Source organism: Brassica napus, chromosome C7, assembly GCF_020379485.1.
Source record: "Brassica napus cultivar Da-Ae chromosome C7, Da-Ae, whole genome shotgun sequence".
Lineage (NCBI taxonomy): Eukaryota > Viridiplantae > Streptophyta > Magnoliopsida > Brassicales > Brassicaceae > Brassica > Brassica napus.
Genome location: NC_063450.1, coordinates 7,755,037 through 7,773,825, shown reverse-complemented (window position 1 = coordinate 7,773,825; position 18,789 = coordinate 7,755,037). Strand labels below are relative to the sequence as shown.

Here is an 18,789-nt window from a genome sequence, read left to right as displayed (position 1 = left end):
TTGGTACTCCTTTCTACTTCTCTACCGCATTTTATCTTATAATTGTTCTTGAAACATACCGAGGAGCCGGTTTGCCAAAAGATGGTGGCATTTCTGATATCGCTTTAGGTCCCAGATGTTACAGCATTGGAACGTGATCAATAGGTATTGTCACAATCAGGCCTTCCGTTCAAGGATCTCAGAATCAAGGGAGCTAGAAGACCTGAAGCAAGTTAACGAATACTGTTTGCAACTGATTATTTGATCAGTGAAACATCCCACTCAAAGATGGAATCAGACGAGCTTATTATTTACTGAACTAAGATAAAGATTACTAGCGTGAACAGTGTATAGCCCTAACTAAAAGGCCCATAAAAAAAGCCCAATTTGACACGAAATTCATAAAAATTCCGTGGTAAACGGTAAGCAACGAATCTATCCGCCGGCGTGAAACATAAACTGAACTGAACATCAGCTTTTTAACATTCATTTCCCATAAAGACTCTATTTTCCGCTAACCCATTCCCGAAAGCTTGGAGCTTTGTTCTCTATGTTGTTGGTAGAAAAGTAAAAGAGAACGTTATGTTTTACTTCATGGCCTTGTCTGTGCCGCCCGTGAGACGTGGACAAAGGATCACCATCAGACATGAGAACCCTCCACGTACTCTCCCCCCACCCCACTCTTCTATAACTTTCATGTGACTCTCTCCTGATGTGTTTCTTTATTTCTGGATTTTGAATTTGAAGGAGAAACACCAAAGAGCAACTTTTTGTAGAAGATAACAAGTGTCAAGAGGAAACTAGAAGATGAACTGTCGTCTCCTTGGTTCTACGCCGTTTGTACCATGGGAGGAATGATCAGTGCCGGAACAACACATCTGGCCATAACCCCTCTTGATGTCCTCAAAGTCAATATGCAGGTTTTTGTTTCCTTTCTTAATTTCTTGAATATGGGTGTTGAAGCTAATTTCATTTCGATACTAAAAGTCTCTTAATAACTGCTAGACTTACTGTGTTTGGTCATTATTGAACAGTCAATGATAGATCACACTCTCTTTGTAGGTGAATCCTGTGAAGTACAATAGCATTCCCTCAGGTTTCTCCACTCTCTTAAGAGAACATGGCCATTCCTATCTCTGGAGAGGTTGGTCAGGGAAGCTTTTAGGCTATGGTGTCCAAGGCGGATGCAGATTCGGACTCCACGGGTAATTCAAGACGCTCTACAGCAATGTCTTGCCTAACAATAACAGGACTTCCCTATATTTTCTCAGTAGTGCTTCTGCTCAGATATTCGCAGATATGGCCTTATGTCCTTTTGAAGCTATAAATGTTAGAGTTCAGACGCAGCCCATGTTTGCAAAAGGGTTGCTTGATGGGTTTCCAAGAGTATATAGAAATGAAGGTCTTGCTGGGTAAGCCCTTTAACTCAAGAATCATTGGCAATCACTTGGTGTTATCTTTTAGTCTTTAATCATCTTTCCAAATGCAGCTTCCACAGGGGACTTTTTCCGCTCTGGTGTCACAATCTTCCATGTAATCTTACTACATCAGCTTGATTTTATTCTAATATAGGCATTAAAAATTAGTTGAGCTATGGCTGCCCATTAGCCTTTAAGTAGACTTGGTTGTGTTCTGTTTTAAAACTGTATCTTGTTGATTACGTGTCTCATTCCTATGTGGTTTCAGTTTCTATGGTGATGTTCTCTACGTTTGAGCAGTCTGTTGAGTTTATTTATCAAAACATTATCAAGAAAAAGAAGCAAGATTGCTCTAAAGCTCAACAACTCGGTGTCACATGTCTTGCTGGCTATACTGCTGGAGCTGTAGGTACAGTCATCTCTAACCCTGCATATGTGGTTGTTTCGTCTCTATAACAACAAAGCCAAGAATGTGTTGCAGGTAAACTCTTAACCATCATGAACAATTCAATCTTTAAAATCCATTTTGCAATTTCACCATCACTCAACTGCTTGAGCTGCAGGCTGTGAGGAACATTGGGTTTGTTGGTCTCTTCACCAGAAGTCTTCCTGTTCGAATCACGATAGGTGGACCTGTCATAACCTTGCAGTGGTTCTTTTATGACGCCATTAAAGTCTTTAGTGGATTGTAAGTAGACATCTCTCCAAATCTCCATATCTTTCTTCTCTGATTCTCATCTAACCAGTGGTTATACAATTGGGAAAACTATAGCCCTACCAGTCGAGGTGTGCAGAAACCAGTGGATGCAACTAAGGTGTCAGTGTGAAGCTTAGAAGAGTAGATTTATCTCTTTCAACATCAGAATCTGAAACTTAAAACGTATTATGGTATTATGTAAGATTCTCTTGCAAGTAGATACCGAGTCTTGTGAGCGTTGTGGAGCGGTTGGAATGAGTGTTTTGATCTTCTTTTCACTGCAAATGTATTTGTTCAACTGCTGGAACTGGATTGTAAGTAAAGTGCTAATGAATTTTGTTTTAGCTGTAGACCAGTGTTTTTAAAACCAGACTGATCCGATGGTTGAATCGGTCACGTAGCCAAATTGAGTCTAATAACTAGTTCAACAATGAACCGGTCATGTAGCCGGATTAAATATTAAAATTATCGACTATTAGAACTATCAAAATCCATGAACTAAATATTCTTGAGTTGCTTAGCCTTCATCGCCTGATGACTAAGTGAGGCTCCTTGATAACTCTTTCAAAGGAGGCCTGAATATGCCGCCAGCAGTCAAACACGAGGTGATTCACTCGGCTTATAATCTGCACATAACAAGAGTCACCATCAAAATCCAAAGTAAAGAAGAACAACAGGTTAGAAAGGCATACCGAGACATTCGACTGGCTAGTGCCCTAATAGGTGTCGTCATATGGCGCATCAAAAGCAGAAAATCCAAATGAAAATTGGGAATTCAAAAGGAAAAACTTAAGCTGAAAAATCACAAAAGCTGATAACATGAAAATAACATATTGTCTGCAAAAATAACACAAACACTCAAATTAACAATATTTTGCAATCTTTCTAACAATGTTAAACAGAGAGACACGTCCGATGATACAAGCCTCAGAGTAAGCTTTTCAAGTGAGCTTTAAATACTTCAACTTCTGGCTGTTCTTCTAGATTTAAAGAACTTTTCCCGGACTGAGATTAGCTCCTTCACGGCTTCACTCATCGCCAACCGGTTACTTGGAGATTCTTCACAGCACCTAAGTCCCACATCCAAAACCAGTGTCAAGCACTCAGAAATAGGAAAACCAACTCTCAGACCCTTGTGACAAATTGATTTATCTGCAATGTCCAAAACTCTCTCTGGCAATGCAGACTTGGTGTAACTTAGTAGGGTAAAGTTTCCTCCAAATAACTCATTGGTTGGTCTTTTTCCAGTGAACACTTCCAAAAGGAGAACCCCAAAGCTATACACATCACCATGTATTGATGGCTGTCCTCCCATTCCATATTCTGCGCCAATATTTCACAAAAACAAAATTGGAGTAATAAAAAACTTCGAATGAGTTTTCTTCATTCGATAATTACAAATGTGTGATAGTTTTACCTGGTGCAGCATAGCCGATGGTTCCCCTGACGCCAGATGAGCTTAGTTGGTTGAGAAAGGACCCTTCATCGAATTTGAGGAGAAGTTGAGCGAGACCAAAGTCGCTAACATGGGCAGTCAAATCATTGTCTAGGAGGACGTTGCTTGGCTTAAGATCGCAATGAGCTATAGGTTCATGGCATTGAACATGAAGATAATCCAAAACAGAAGCCACATCTATCACTATGTTAAGCCTTTCTAGAAGTGCTAAGGTTGTTAATGGCCTATGAACCTCTTCCACTTCCTCTGGGTGCAGCCACACATCTAAGCTTCCACTAGGCATGAACTCATAGATTAGAGCCTTGAATTCGTTTCCTTTAAAATCAATACTAGAACAAGCTGTCAATAGTTTCACAAGATTACGATGCCTTATGTCCTTCAAAGATTTACATTCTGCCATAAAACTCTTCATCGCTCCACGTCTTTGCATGTTTAGAACTTTCACTGCAACGACATTGCTCTCGCCCGGTAACAATGCTTTAAACACGGTACCAAAACTTCCAGAACCGATCAAGTTGCTCGAAGAGAAGCCATCAGTCGCGTTCCGTAGATCTCCATAACTTATCTTTTCATGGAAGGCCCCCAAAGTCAAAGGAGTTTGATTATTGGTAAGATGGTCATTCTTTCTTTTTCTAAACCAACGTAAAGAAGCTATGAACAATAGCAAGAGAAAAGATATGCCGACGCTGACCCCGATCACAACTTTCTTCAAAAGAGATGGATGATCTGCCCGTCGTGGAGGTGTTTCGACTAGACATGGCTTTAGTTGCAACTCCCTTATGCCTCCACATAGATTTTTGTTCCCAAATACCAAGACTGTAGAAGCATTTTGAAATACTCCTTCTATTGGCACATTTCCTTCAAAGTTGTTGATGGATAGATTCAGCAACCACAACAAAGAAAAGCTTGCAAAGTATCTAGGTATACTTCCAGAGAGATTATTGTTTGACAAATCAACGCTCTCAACACCCAGAAATCCACTTATATCTGGAATGGATCCACCAAAAGAATTCCCTTGCAGAAAAATAGCTTTCATCGAGAGACAATTTCCCAAAGTTTGTGGGAGTTGTCCTGATAATTTATTATCCCCAAGTGTTAGTAGAACAAGGTTTTGTAGTTGCCCAACATCTTTTGGTAGAGAGCCAGTAAACAAATTACTTTCCAGGACTAGATGGATAAGGGAGGGGATTTGCATAATTTCCCAAGGTATAATACCAGTCAACTTGTTAAATCCGAGATATAAATATAGCATCTGACTACAATTACCGAGACTTGAAGGAACCATTCCGTCAAAGCTGTTGTTGCTCAAATATAGTTCTGCTAACATAGTGATGTTAGCTATAGAGGATGGTATATGTCCTGACATTCTATTTGAATACAAATATAATTCCCCCAATCCAGAAAGCTTCCCAAGAGAGGCAGGGAGTAATCCGGTCAGCATATTCTCTTGCAACCCAATTGATTGTAGACCAATGAGATTACCAATGTCATGAGGAATGCTTCCAGATATGAAATTTTTCCCAAGCTGTAGATCGGAGAGGTCTCTGGACAGATTGGTGATGGAGGTAGGTAAAGGACCCCCGAGCCGATTACGAGCAACATTTATCCTCACTAGTTGGGTGCAGTTAGTTAAGGCATCAAGAAATTCAAGATCTCCAGAAGAGTAACTTCCCAAAGAATTACCATTAAGTGCCATAATTTGCAAATTCTGTACTTTTCCAAAGCTCCAAGGAATACTTCCTCTCAACTTGTTGTTCTCAATTCCCAACGCTTGAAGATTCGAGATATTGGTAAGTGTTGTTGGAATTACTCCAGTGAAATAGTTACTTCCCAAGAATAACGTTCGGATCTTTGGTAAAAGATTACCAAGATCAGGCCTCAAGCTACCATATAACCTATTAGAAGAGATGGATAGTACCTCAAGTGAGGGCCAATTGTAGACATGGAAAGGGAAATTTCCTGAGAAATAATTATTTGATAATGAAATACCAGCCATTTGAGTCAATCTAGCTATATCATCTGGAATTTCTCCTTGCATATCGTTATATCCCAAGCTAAGACTTTTGAGGGATGTTAAGTTACCGATAGATGCAGGGAGCTTCCCTTTCAAGTTATTTTTGCCAAGATTTAAAACAAGCAGCTTCTTTAATGATCCTAGCTCTGAAGGAATATATTGTACAAAATGGTTTGAATGTAAACTAAGTTTCAACAATCTAGTGCAATTAAATAGACCGGATGGAAGCTCTCCTTCAAGAAAATTCAAGCTCATACTCAAGTATCGAAGTCTAAGCAAACTTCCCACCTCGTGGGGAATGGTTCCACCAAAAGAGTTATCAGAGAGATTAAGTGATATGAGAAACGAAAGATTACCAATATATGGTGATATCACTCCCCCTAACTGCAATCCTCCAAGGTTCAAACCAGTAACTCTCTTATGTTTCAGGCCACATCTAACCTTGTCCCAGTTGCAGAGAGGGACGGAGTTATTCCAGGAGGACAAGACCACTCTTTTCTTTTCAGAAACTTGAGACCTGAGCTGGAGCAAAGCTTGCCTATCATCGCTAAAACCATATGTTTCAAGATACACGAAGACAATGAAAGAAACTAAAAGAAAGAGTCTCATGCTTCTCACTTTAATGTTGTTCTCCTTTTCTGGTTAAATTGTTCTAGTGCTTGTCATGTGTTTTCAGGAAAATGAATATAATAAGGGCATGTACTCTTGTCGTCTAGACTTTTGCTATCTAAGAAGTCAACTGTCAAGAAAGACAAAACAATGTCATTAGTCTTTACGACTTTTCTTAAACCATGTGATGGCTGTAATATTTTTTTTGGGTCCGGACCCGGACTTATTTGAAAAATGCACTGAAAATTCTTAAATAAAGATCTAGCGGTTACAAGATAATCATTGAAATGATCATCCACTTCTTTACCAGACTCAAGCACTATGATCATCCACTTCTTTACCAAACTCAAGCACTATGATCATCCACTCGTTTACCAACTCAAGCACTATGATCATCTACTCATCAAGCACTATGATCACCCACTCATTTACTAAATTAAACACCATCTTTGTTATTTTATGCATTGTTGTTCACTATAAATACCATCACTCATCTCACTCTTTTGTATACCATAAACAAGAACAAGAGTTTATAATCAAAGAACCATTACATCTTCTTCTTCTTCCTTATAATAAACTCTCTCCTTTATACTAGTGTTATTTGCTTCCTACGGGTATTAAATTCTACTCTTATTTAAATTTCTCGATACTATAAATTATAAGTTATTTCATAACACGTTATCAGCACGATCACTCTGCGATTCGGTAAAATTTATTTGTATCATTTATACCCTGTTATAATGGTCGGTATACCGCCTCTACTATTATTTATATCATGTTATAATGGCCGGAATACCGCCAATATTATTTACTAGTAATTTAATTTATTTATTGGTCGGCCGAGCCGCCTTATATCCTGTTTATTATTTATTGGTCGGCCGAGCCGCCTTATATTCTGTTTATTACTAATTGGTCGGCCGAGCCGCCGTATAATTTATTTATTATTCTGCATTGATCGGCTGAGCCGTCGCATGATTTGTTGTCATATAACATAAATATTTCATTGTCATAATTTTTCACTTTTATGAAATTTTATAGATTTGATTGACCGTTTAATACGATATTTTCGGACTAGTTTGTGGTGCACTCGATTTAACCCCAACGGTCACAAAGAAATTTTTTCAAAAATTTCACCTTTCTCCAACGGTCATGAACAGTAATTTTCATCTATAAATACAACTCATTTTCACTCCATTTCATCATCCAAAACATTTCATCTTCTCTCAAAAATTTCAAATCGCTCTCCTCCGATTTTTCATTTCAAGAAAGATGATTCGTGCACTTTTGTTTTTATGTGCCATTTTTATTTGTGTTTCTATTTATGGTTTATTCGTTGGAGAATTTACTCCGAGTGAATTTAAGATGAATATCGGTTTAATTTTATTTACATCGCTTCTCCTTGTAATTGCTTGTATGATTAGTGTAAACGGTTTTTAAATTATGAAGTTCATAATAAATGGTTCATTTTAAAATCGCGAAATTCTAAAAAAAAAAAAAATATATATATATATATAGTCATTTTAGACGATGATATATATATATATATATATATATATATATATATATATATATATATCAACGCTTGTCTATATGTAAGAATAATAGTTATTTGATGAATTAAATTTTGCTTATTATACTTTAATATGCTTCATGGTTTAATGGTATTAAGGAAACATACTTTATGATTCATGGTCTAACATCGGAAAAACGGCCGATTCCACCATGAACTTGATGTCTCCATTGTTTTCATACACAAACTATTGAATCAAGTCAAAACCACCACGAACTAAGTTTAATTTTGAATTTCAGACATGAACTTTTCCAATCTGGTTAATTACTACATAACCGAATCTGATTTCGGTTTATTTAGCTTCGGGTGCTGACATGGCACACACGAGGCTAGAATGGTATTGGTCGGTTTAAAATCAGACCAAATTAATTTTTTTTTTCAATTTGCCTTGACAAAACGGCGTTGTTTTGTCAATTGAAGTAAAAAAAAAATTGGGAAAATTAAAATTAGGGTTCATCGTGATTTTAGAAGAACAGAACAAAGAAGAAGAAAGAGGAAAACAGAGACGTCATGGGAGATACCGGAAGAGGCTTTCCGACCTACTGTAGATGTGGCACACGAGTCATACGGCTCACATCAAAAACCATAACTAACCCGGGGCGTCTCTTTCACAAATGTCCCTATGGCAATGAGGTATGTCAGAGACTGAGAGATTGAATGATGAACCCAAAATGTTGTTAGTTAGTTTTCTTTTGTCTTTGTAATGAATTTGATAAGGAATTTGATATCATAGATAGAAGATGAAGATATAGTGGAATCATGATTGAGCCGACTGATATTAACGTAATGTCGTATTGTTATAGAACAATCGTCATCATTTGTTCAAATGGACAGATGAATCAATGGTTGAGGAGATTGAGGATATGAAGCAAAAATTCGATGAAATTGAGAGAGCTTCAAGCACCATTGAGAAGGGTTTACAAGTTTGTGAATCTGAGATGGAATCTCTTGCAATCGAAACTCGCACTTGTTGCAGTGTGGTTAGCGGTTATGAGAAGGAGCTAAGAGGATTTGAAAAGGAGATTGAAGATGTCAAGATGGAACTTAAGAGCTTGAAGAACATGGTTGTGTGTGTTGTAGTGTTTGGTCTTTTGTATAAGCTCTTTATGTAGTTTGGTTATGAATCTGCATTATGTTTGTAGTAAGACATGTATTATTTAGTAAGAAGATGAACTTGTCTTGTACTGTGTCATGTTTTATGTAGTAATAAGATGAACATGCGGTTATTAAACATGTTTGCCTCTATTTTAAACACCAAAAGTAGTGGCTTTTCATAAAAAAAAAAAAATACCATTAAACAAACAAAAGTCTTGGAGATGACACACAATTAGTTTCAAAAGACAAGAAACATAACCTTAGCCTAGCAAGCACAATAGAGATGAGAAAAATACAGCAAAAGAATCACATAGAACTAAGATTCTAGTCAATCACTTGGCTAAGCATTGGCTGCGAGCTTTCCTTGTTCTTCTTGGGTGGACGTTGAATCTCAACACCTATGCTAGAACACTTTCTCGAATTGTGCCCAACTGCTCCACATCTTCCACAATGAATTATTCTTTTTTCTCTAGAAACTTTAGTTGGAGACTCTTGTCTAACCTTTTTTTTCTTCTTGCTCGGTGACTCGTTCTTCCCTTTTATCCTCTTTGGAATTTTCTTTCTTCCTAACGCTGAATCTGTATCTTCTGTTATTGGAGGCACAATCACAGACTCATCAGTCTTCTTCCAAAAATTCACACCATGAACAGCCTCAATTGGTGTTTGGTATTGCATTCTCCACTTCGAAGTGAGATAGCAATCACCAATGTAATCCTCTTTCTTTCTCTTCTTCTCTACAATTACCTTCAGAGCATGACGACAAGGCAACCCGGACATATCCCATTTCCTACACGTACAACTATGCTCCAACATCTTTACTTTGTATGAAAAGTTTTTCTCCTTCACTTCAAAGATTTCATGACCACAAGGATATATGTTACACAGCCTGATCTTTGTCTGCTCTAGTTCCACTCTCTCCACTGCTTTAATACTAAACTTTCCTTTGTGTTTCATTGATATAAGCTTTCTTGCCTCTATCCGGAGCATAGCTTTTCGGCGTATTGTCTCTAACATCTCCACAAATGGCATATATCTTGCAGGGTCTATGGCGTGGTTAAAGGATTCAGATATGTTGTTGCTTACATCATCACAGGAAGACGTTGATGAGAAGTAGGCAAGGCTGCAGTTTTTGGGATTCTTCATCATCATTGAGTTATAGACGTCCATATCGTATGCTTTAACGTGATCCACCCTTTTGTTGTATTGAGCTGTATTGTAACTCTTTGCAACCTTCCAAAACAATCCCTTCATGTCAGCTCTGTTAGGATGTACCTTCTTTAGGTTTCCATAGATGTGCCTTGCACACATCCTATGCTCCACTCGTGGTAATAAATCTTCTACAGCATTTAACAACCCTTTTTGCCTGTCAGAAATCACAGTAAATCCATTACCATCTTGCAGGTGTAAGTCGGTTTGCAGCTTCTCAATAAACCATCTCCAGTTGGGTTCATTCTCAACATCAACGACAGCCCAAGCAATGGGAAACATCTGGTTGTTGGCGTCTCTCCCGACTGCTGCTAACAACTGACCTTTAGTTGTACACTTAAGAAAGCATCCATCAAGACCAAAGATAGGTCTACAGTGAGAGGTCCATGTATTCTTCAACGCAGCAAAACAGACATAGAATCTGTAAAAGACATCACTACCATCATCACCTTGGACTGTCTCTAGATGGACTGATGAGCCCCTATTCGACTCCAATAACTCAACTCTGTAATCTCTAAGCCGTGAGAACTGTAAGTCCTGCTCCTCTTTGATAATTTCTAATGCCCTTTTCCTTGCGTTCCGGCACTGATCTATGGTTGCAGTCAACTCCCAACGCTTCTGAATCTCTTCTAGAATCTGTTTTGGTTTTAATTTTGGATTTTCCCTTATGTCATCAACGAACAACCCAGCAATAACCTCTTGTGTAAGCAGGCTTGAACGTCCACTCCTCATGCAAGTGTGCTCTTTCATTAACACTTTAACTAGCCACTTCTGTAACGGTTCTTCATAAGAGCAGTAAATCTTCCACATACATTGTTCTTCTCCTTCTTCAGCTTCACTGGCACACTTCAATTCTGATTTGTCTTTCTCCCAACGCACATACTTAATATTCCATCTATGCTTTAGCACATAGTCAACCATAGCTTTTTTGAAAGCTTCCAAACTCTCAAAAGCTTGTCTTAATTTCAGATCACCACTGCCTTTTATGTACCTCAAATACCCATCTCTCTCAACACCATCTTCATCATCGTCTGAACATAAAGGTGTAGCATACTCATCAAAATCTTCATCAACAAAATCAGCCACATTCCTTTCTACTCTTGCTTCTTCATCAAATTGGTGTTCATTCCTCTCGGCCTCATATCTCTCTGCCTCTGAATCTGCCTCATACCTCTCTGTCTCCTCTCTCTCGTTCTCAGCTCTTGACTCATCTCCTTCTGTCTCTGGCTCAACAAAGATATCGATTGAATCTACCCATACTGAAGCTCTACACATTTTTGTGAACTGATCGTCACCATTTCTTATCAACTGTCGTTCTTCTATACCTTCATATGGAAACTTAAACCACACTCTTTGACCATAGAGACTTATGGGTAGCTGGTTCATGAGCTCTGGAAATAAACGACTAGGATAAGCTTCCATTATCCTATAACCACCACCATTGTAAAGATCTTTACCATCAACCTCTTCAAATTTTCCACCATAGTAGCAGCCAAAGGTGATCAGCCTGCCTTCCTCAGAACTATAAGTTACATAAAAATGGCACCAAAAGGTTAAGCAAATCCCATACGACATCTTACCCTAATATGTATAAAAATTCCAAAATTTTCATTCACTGAAATAACTCGACATACCTCATCTTTCAGACTCGCTAGTCACAGAAACACTTCTCGGTTCAATTTGCCCACGAAACCTCCTATGATTACTCCTCTGTTCTTTGATTTTAGACTCCCATGACGTCTCTGTTTTCCTCTTTCTTCTTCTTTGTTCTGTTCTTCTAAAATCACGATGAACCCTAATTTTAATTTTCCCAATTTTATTTTTACTTCAATTGACAAAACAACGCCGTTTTGTCAAGGCAAATTGAAAAAAAAAATTAATTTGGTCTGATTTTAAACCGACCAATACCATTCTAGCCTCGTGTGTGCAATGTCAGCACCCGAAGCTAAATAAACCGAAATCAGATTCGGTTATGTAGTAATTAACCAGATTGGAAAAGTTCATGTCTGAAATTCAAAATTAAACTTAGTTCGTGGTGGTTTTGGCTTGATTCAATAGTTTGTGTATGAAAACAATGGAGGCGTCAAGTTCATGGTGGAATCGGCCGTTTTCCCGTCTAACATCATAAAAGAAATTATTTGTAATCGGTTAGTTTTGTGGTCGATTAGTCTTTGGTCTAATATCATAAAAGAATTTGGATTATATGTTGATATTTACTAATGTAATGGCCATGTTTATATGAGAAAAATTTAAAGTTTTCAGGATTGTGTATTCTCTCGGAAAGATATGTACAAGTTATCAGCCAGTTCAGAAACGTGAACAGCTGAAACTTTCATCGCCGATATACTTCTGTTTATAAGATAAGTATTTTTATGCTTTATATACAAGTTTAACAAACTTGATTAGGTAAATCAATTTGCATGAAGTTGGCAGTGATATAAATTTGTTCATTAAATTGATTGATAGGTTAAACTTTGTTAAAAAGCATGAGAGTAATAATATAGTCTATATAATAATTACTATGAAAGTTTTATTTATTTTCTGATATAATAAGACACCTTTGTTTATACATATTTATATATATTTGAAATATTTTGATTTTATTACCATTTATATTGAGGATTTTAAGTTTAAAGCTTGACTCTAAAAGATCTACAAGTTTTGGAAGATAATATATATAAAAAAGGTATTATCACCTGAAGTGATTACCTAAAGCTCATTTTGTATTTTGCATTTAAAGATTACAAGACCTGAAGTCGGTAAATAAAGCCAACTATGTTGGATGTTAAGTTTAAAAGTAAAATTTCTTCAAGAAATTGTTTTATGATGCATATATATTGAAAAATATCTATTGATAAATCACGTCTAGTTGATTATGATTCATTCTCCTGAAGAGAATATGACATTTAAAAAACTCATAAATTGTGGTTTTAGACGTGAGCATAAATGAGGTCAAGGTCCAAAGAGTTTCTTTGTAGAACTCATACTCTCACTTAAAGTTGAGAAAATAAACATGGTAATAAAGAAAAGAAATTATGAATTCATCTGAAGATGAAAGAAAATTTATTGTGTGTACAATACAAGGTAGTAAAAACTTATAGAATGCTTAAAAAGAGGATATATATGATGCTCCAGAAGTATACATAGTATTACTGCACATAAAAATTTAATTTAAAGTTCTTAAGAATGCAATTTAAAGTTCTTAAGGTATTGTATTTTTATAAGTATCAAAAGTTAAAAGGATCTACGAAAAATACATAACCCATGTAGGATATGTTATTGATTAAGAAAATGAGATACATTCGAGATTATAAACCTGTAGTATTATACTCTCGAGGGGAAGAGTTAAAGAATCTCACTTTTTATGATAAGTCAAACATCCAGAAGATTATGTTTACACTAAAACTAAGATTGATGAATTTTTCTCAAAGTAAATCCGTAAGATTTTGAGACACTTATGTTGAGACAATAAGCAAACGAAATGATATATACATTTCAATCAGAAATAATTCTCAAAGCAGTATAAGTATTTTAGAGAAAATATCTACAGTCTCTTATATATTGTACTACACAAAGATTAGTATAATGAAGATAAATGTATAGTAAACTAGAAGTTTACATTTGGCATGAATCAGTTAGACCATTTTGGTTCATTAATAATGCGAATATATACTTAAAGGTCATATGCATAGTCATATAAGAACCAGAAGATTCTTCCGAATGATTTGACATATGTTGCTTACCCATAAGATAAAAGGGTAATATGGTTTTCACCAGCCAAAATAAGATATTGGCATAAATAACGAAGATGTTAGTGGACTGATCACCCACTATGCATTTTTATAATATTGGTGAATTCACTTCTTAAAGTCTTTAAGACTATAGCACATTCACTGAGATAAGTGCTAAACATTTTGAGCAACACTGGATCGCATCAAGCCAATAAATATTCACTAGTTCTCCCCATCATTGGTATAGAATCAGAAACCAATCATTTTCATCTAAGAATATTGGATGTTGCTCCGCCACAGAGCTTCAAATGAAGATGTGTTTTCAAATGAGGTTGGAAATATATGTTGGATATAAATCTCTATTGACACTTAAGAATCCAGAGCCATCCCCGAAAAATATAAGTAAGGCTATACATGAATTCTAAAAGTGAGTTAGTACTTCCAACATAAGGGGGAGAAAATAAACAGCTGGAAAAGAAAATAAGTTGAAATGAATTATCATTGATCCTCGGGCTAAACACAATGTGAAATAGAAGTCCAAAAGATAATTCATTTCAAAACTTACTAAAGTAGTTGCCAGACACGACCCATATAAATATAGTGATCAAGTCACATATACCAGCTGTAAATGCTCCAATAAAAATAAATGTTTTACAAGAACAATATCAAACTGCTAGTCACGCCTGCAGCGTGGTAGACAGATTGGTTCCCAAGATAAATCCTCGTAAATGAAAAGGAGCATATATTGATAATGGTCAAAACGAGACAATATAGTTTTGTATGATCTCCAGAAGAGAAATTAAACATGACTGGCGAAAATTCAGGTACCTGAGACAAATGAAGAGATCTCAATAAGTTATGTCATGTATGAAACAAAATGGAACCGATAAGAAAATTGACGTCGATGATATTATACATGCAAAGTAGCAGTTGATATAATAAATGAGAAAGAGGATCATGAAAGAAAGTCTATTGAAAAGTGTACACAAAGAAATGATTGGCCAAATCAGAAAGATGCAATAGACAAAGATATAAACTTCTTGTGAAATAGAGAAGTATTTGGACCAGTAGTCCATACACTAAAAGGTGTAAAACAAGTGAGATGTAAATGAATCGTTGCACACAAAGAAGGATCAATATGAAATTGATTGTGAAGAGACATAATTTCATATGGTAGATGCAACTAGTTTCAAGTTCCTTATAGTCTGGTAATAAAGGAAGAACTTGAATAAAACAATCCACTTGAAAAATGTTAATCCCTGAAAGTATAATCCATGAAGGATTGATGATATCAAAATCATGTTCCCGGGAACTCTGCATATTCGATCGAATTGAAACAAACTATTTTATGGGATATATGAAATATTATAAGGTTAACAAATGTATCCATTTGTATTTATCAAGAGATTATAAATCAATAGAATCATGATTTGAATATAATCAAAACTCCTGAAGAGTTATAGAAAAATTATATTTTGGAAGAAAACTCTTGACAATACTATATTGTTTTTATGTATTCTAAACTGGAGATCTAAAACTAAGATGTTATCATAAAGATCCTTAAAGTATTTTATTTAAGACGCTCGTATATGTTTGGTCCTGAAATACCATACGTAAGAGTGTTATTTAAGAAAATTATTAATCTTTTTCATTACTGAAAGATGTAATTTCATATGAAAAGAAAGAAAATCATAATAGTAACTTCTATAGTTACAAATGAATAATTCGTATGTACGAGACGAATTTCTATACGATTATATGTAAGAAATTTGGTTTGAAATCCAAATAGACCAATAAACTATTGTCTAAGTCAAAAGAGAATTATGGACAAGAAGTCTAAAGGCCCTAGATATCATAATAGAAATGAATAGAGTTTATTCTCTTAAGCTTAATTCTCTGAAGAGAGTTGATTGGAATGCATATCCTGAAGATATTGTTTCCAGAGAAAGAAATATGATAGTAAGTGTGGTTGTACTATTTTTCCTTATCATGGTTTTTTTTATCCCATTGGGTTTTTCCATGACAAGGTTTTAACGAGGCAACAAAGAACATACAAAAGATAGACACCCAAAGAGAATGTTACAATTTGAGAGATGAAAATCTATCATTGTTCTAAAGGTTCTATGACTACTCATTCGAGGGGGAGCTTACGTAGTTGTACTCTTTTTACTTTTACTACAGTTTTTCCCATTGGGTTTTCCATGACTAAGTTTTTAACGAGGTACCACGTAATACAAGATGGATGATCAAGGGGGAGTGTTATAAGATAAGCATTGAAATGATCATCCACTTCTTTACCAAACTCAAGCACTATGATCATCCACTTCTTTACCAAACTCAAGCACTATGATCATCCACTCCTTTACCAAATTAAGCACCATCTTTGTTATTTTATGTTTTGTTGTTCATTATAAATACCATCACTCATCTCACTCTTTTGTATACCATAAACAAGAACAAGAGTTTATAATCAAAGAACCATTACATCTTCTTCTTCTTCCTTATAATAAACTCTCTCCTTTATACTAGTGTTATTTGCTTCCTACGGGTATTAAATTCTACTCTTATTTAAATTTCTCGATATTATAAATTATAAGTTATTTCATAACACTAGCCAAATTTTAACTAACGATAAAAATAATATTTTATGAATACGAAACAAAATACTGAAAATTATTTTGTCTGCAGTAATTATATCTTTTTAAATCTTCCAAACATTATTCAAGTTTAAAACATCTTTTCCGAAGGTTTTTATAGATTTACGCTCAGGTCACACAATTAAACTTACACTACTACAAAAAAACATGTATTTACCGATTACAAAATGAGTTGGTAATCAGTTGCTAAATGGATACATGCGACTGATTTACGACTGATTAGAATCGTCCTACTACACCTTGTCGCTAAATAATTCAGTCGTAAAACAGTCGCTATTTAGCTACTGTTTTGCTAATATTGTGGGCAGTTGTGACTCAGTCGCTAATCAGGAGGCAATTTAGCAATTGATTTACGACTTATTTAGTGACTATAATACGACGGCTTAGTGACTGAATTTGACGACTGTACATGACAATTGAATTTGACGAATGATATAACGACGAAGTTAACAACTACAGTGACGACTAATTTCTTTAGTAGGAAAACAGTTGGTGTTGTTAACTTGAAGAAAAGATGTAGAGAAACCAAAGGTGTTGAGTTGAGTTGGGGCTTGTACAAAAATAGGGCAAGACCTTTAGAGATTGCATATCAAGAGTCCTGAAGAGTCTGAAGGTGTCCAGAAGTGATCTGATGAATGTTCTAAGTAAGGGCAAAGTCTAGGAGAGACGTAGAAGATGCTGAGGAGCAAATGGGCGAGTGTGCATACATAGGGCGAGGCCGTACGGCCCTGTACGGACCGGTACGACCCGAGAGATCACAACTCGCCCATTTGAGATGTTTTGAGACTGTGCAAAGTCCGGGCCAAGATGTGCAAGCTTAGGGCGTGATCAGAACATGTTCGGGAGGCTTTGTGCAATCTTAGGGTGTTCAGAGAAGGGTCTGGTCGGATGGAATCAAATGAGCATCAAGAAGATGCCTTTGGATTACTCATGGAAGCAAGCGACAAATGGAAACTACTTTGGGGCTGATTGGCTACTTTAGTAAAGAGACAGGCTGACTATTGCTGTAAAGGAAGAACAGCCTTGACTATGAATCTGGACATATACCATGGAGCCTAAGAAGAACCAATTAGAGACCAGCCTTGTTTGAATTAACCAATAAGGCGACATCCTCTCTTCTCCAATCAGATAATCTTATCCTTTTTTTTTTGAACAACTGATAATCTTATCTTTATGAAAAACAAGACCATCTCATCCACGCCATCCATTTATCTTCAAGTCTTATCAGCCATTAGATTTAGATTATGAGATTGAAAATGTAAAGCTCATATATAAAGTCTTAGATGGCGATTTGTATGAACTAAGTGAGTAAGGGGGATTTCCACTCTCCTTCATGAATCTGAAACTCTAATCTCTAAACACTTATTCTCTTAGTCTCTGAGTCTCTTAATCTCTTATACACTCACATAAACACTCTCCCTAGTCTCTCTCTCAAATCGCCTAGTTCAAGCTCTCATCTTACTCCATTGGAGTTTATACACCCTCACACATAGAACCAGAGTAGTACTCTATAAAAACTCATATGGTATCAGAGCCAGGTTCATCAGAACCTTAGCTGTAGCTTTCGTAAATCCACAGCTCTCATCTCAGCTCAAATAAAACCCTTGAAGACATGTTCATCCAGTTCTTGTTTCTTCAAGAAGAAGAAGACTGAAGCCATGGCGTGTTCTCCTTGTCCCTCAATCCGTTCCTATATGTACCTGATGAAGAGTTTCGTTGGAAGCAAAGGAGGATGGAGTGGCCTAGCTAACCTCAAGCCAAAACTCCTTGTCCAAGAGCTGCTTGCATCCGGTTACAAGAAAGAAGATGTCAAGAAGATGGTGGCTTGATGTATGAAGAAAGGATGGGTTTTTTTGAGTATGAGAAACAAGAAGGTGGCCATGAACTGAAGGAGAAGGAGGTGGGTGACGATCCAGACTCTTGAATCCAACCAAGACATGGTCGGATTGCCATTGGAGGTTTAAGGAACCAGCCTGGTTCCTTGTGTAAGCAATCCTTAAACCCTTCTTGATAGTGAGCTTGTGTTGTTGACTGGTTGTGATGATGTGATGTGATTGAAAACCTGAGGATTGTTTAAAAATTGCTAAATGAAAAATGTTTTAGAATCTGTCCCATAATGCTTAAAGAGTCTTGTTTGGTGATTGAGATTGTTTAATATGCTTAACTCCTGTTCATAATGATGCTTGTTGTGATTGTTTGAATCTGCTTGCATACATGGATTGAAACCGAATTGAAAGTTGTTGTATATAGTCTTGTGGCTGTCTTACATTGAAGAATTAGATTCATGCCTAAATTGCTGAGTAAAGAAGCTTTAAAATGCCTAAGTAGCTTGCATAAATCTGGAAAGGAAAGTGCTT

The 18,789-nt window shown here is 36.3% G+C and overlaps 3 protein-coding genes and 1 pseudogene across 3 annotated transcripts; 2 read left to right on the top strand and 2 right to left on the bottom strand.

The window, feature by feature from the left end:
• The first annotated feature begins 115 nt into the window (after positions 1 to 115).
• Positions 116 to 2,444, top strand: LOC106393359 (annotated as a pseudogene).
• A 417-nt stretch (positions 2,445 to 2,861) lies between these two features.
• On the bottom strand, positions 2,862 to 6,552 carry LOC106390830 (probable LRR receptor-like serine/threonine-protein kinase At3g47570). Its single transcript, XM_013831364.3, has 2 exons — positions 3,512 to 6,552; positions 2,862 to 3,417 (listed from the first exon to the last, which is right to left on the bottom strand). The coding sequence occupies exons 1-2, from the start codon at positions 6,171 to 6,173 to the stop codon at positions 3,056 to 3,058; spliced, it is 3,024 nt and encodes a 1,007-aa protein (XP_013686818.1). The 5' UTR covers positions 6,174 to 6,552; the 3' UTR covers positions 2,862 to 3,055.
• A 1,701-nt stretch (positions 6,553 to 8,253) lies between these two features.
• On the top strand, positions 8,254 to 8,855 carry LOC106396031 (uncharacterized protein At4g04775-like). The gene is made up of 2 exons (XM_013836326.2): positions 8,254 to 8,376; positions 8,547 to 8,855. Exons 1-2 carry the CDS (start codon positions 8,254 to 8,256, stop codon positions 8,853 to 8,855), a joined length of 432 nt encoding a protein of 143 aa, XP_013691780.2.
• Positions 8,856 to 9,162: 307 nt separating this feature from the next.
• Positions 9,163 to 11,683, bottom strand: LOC106393358. Its single transcript, XM_013834060.2, has 2 exons — positions 11,679 to 11,683; positions 9,163 to 11,566 (listed from the first exon to the last, which is right to left on the bottom strand). Exons 1-2 carry the CDS (start codon positions 11,681 to 11,683, stop codon positions 9,163 to 9,165), a joined length of 2,409 nt encoding a protein of 802 aa, XP_013689514.2.
• Between the last annotated feature and the right edge of the window lie 7,106 nt (positions 11,684 to 18,789).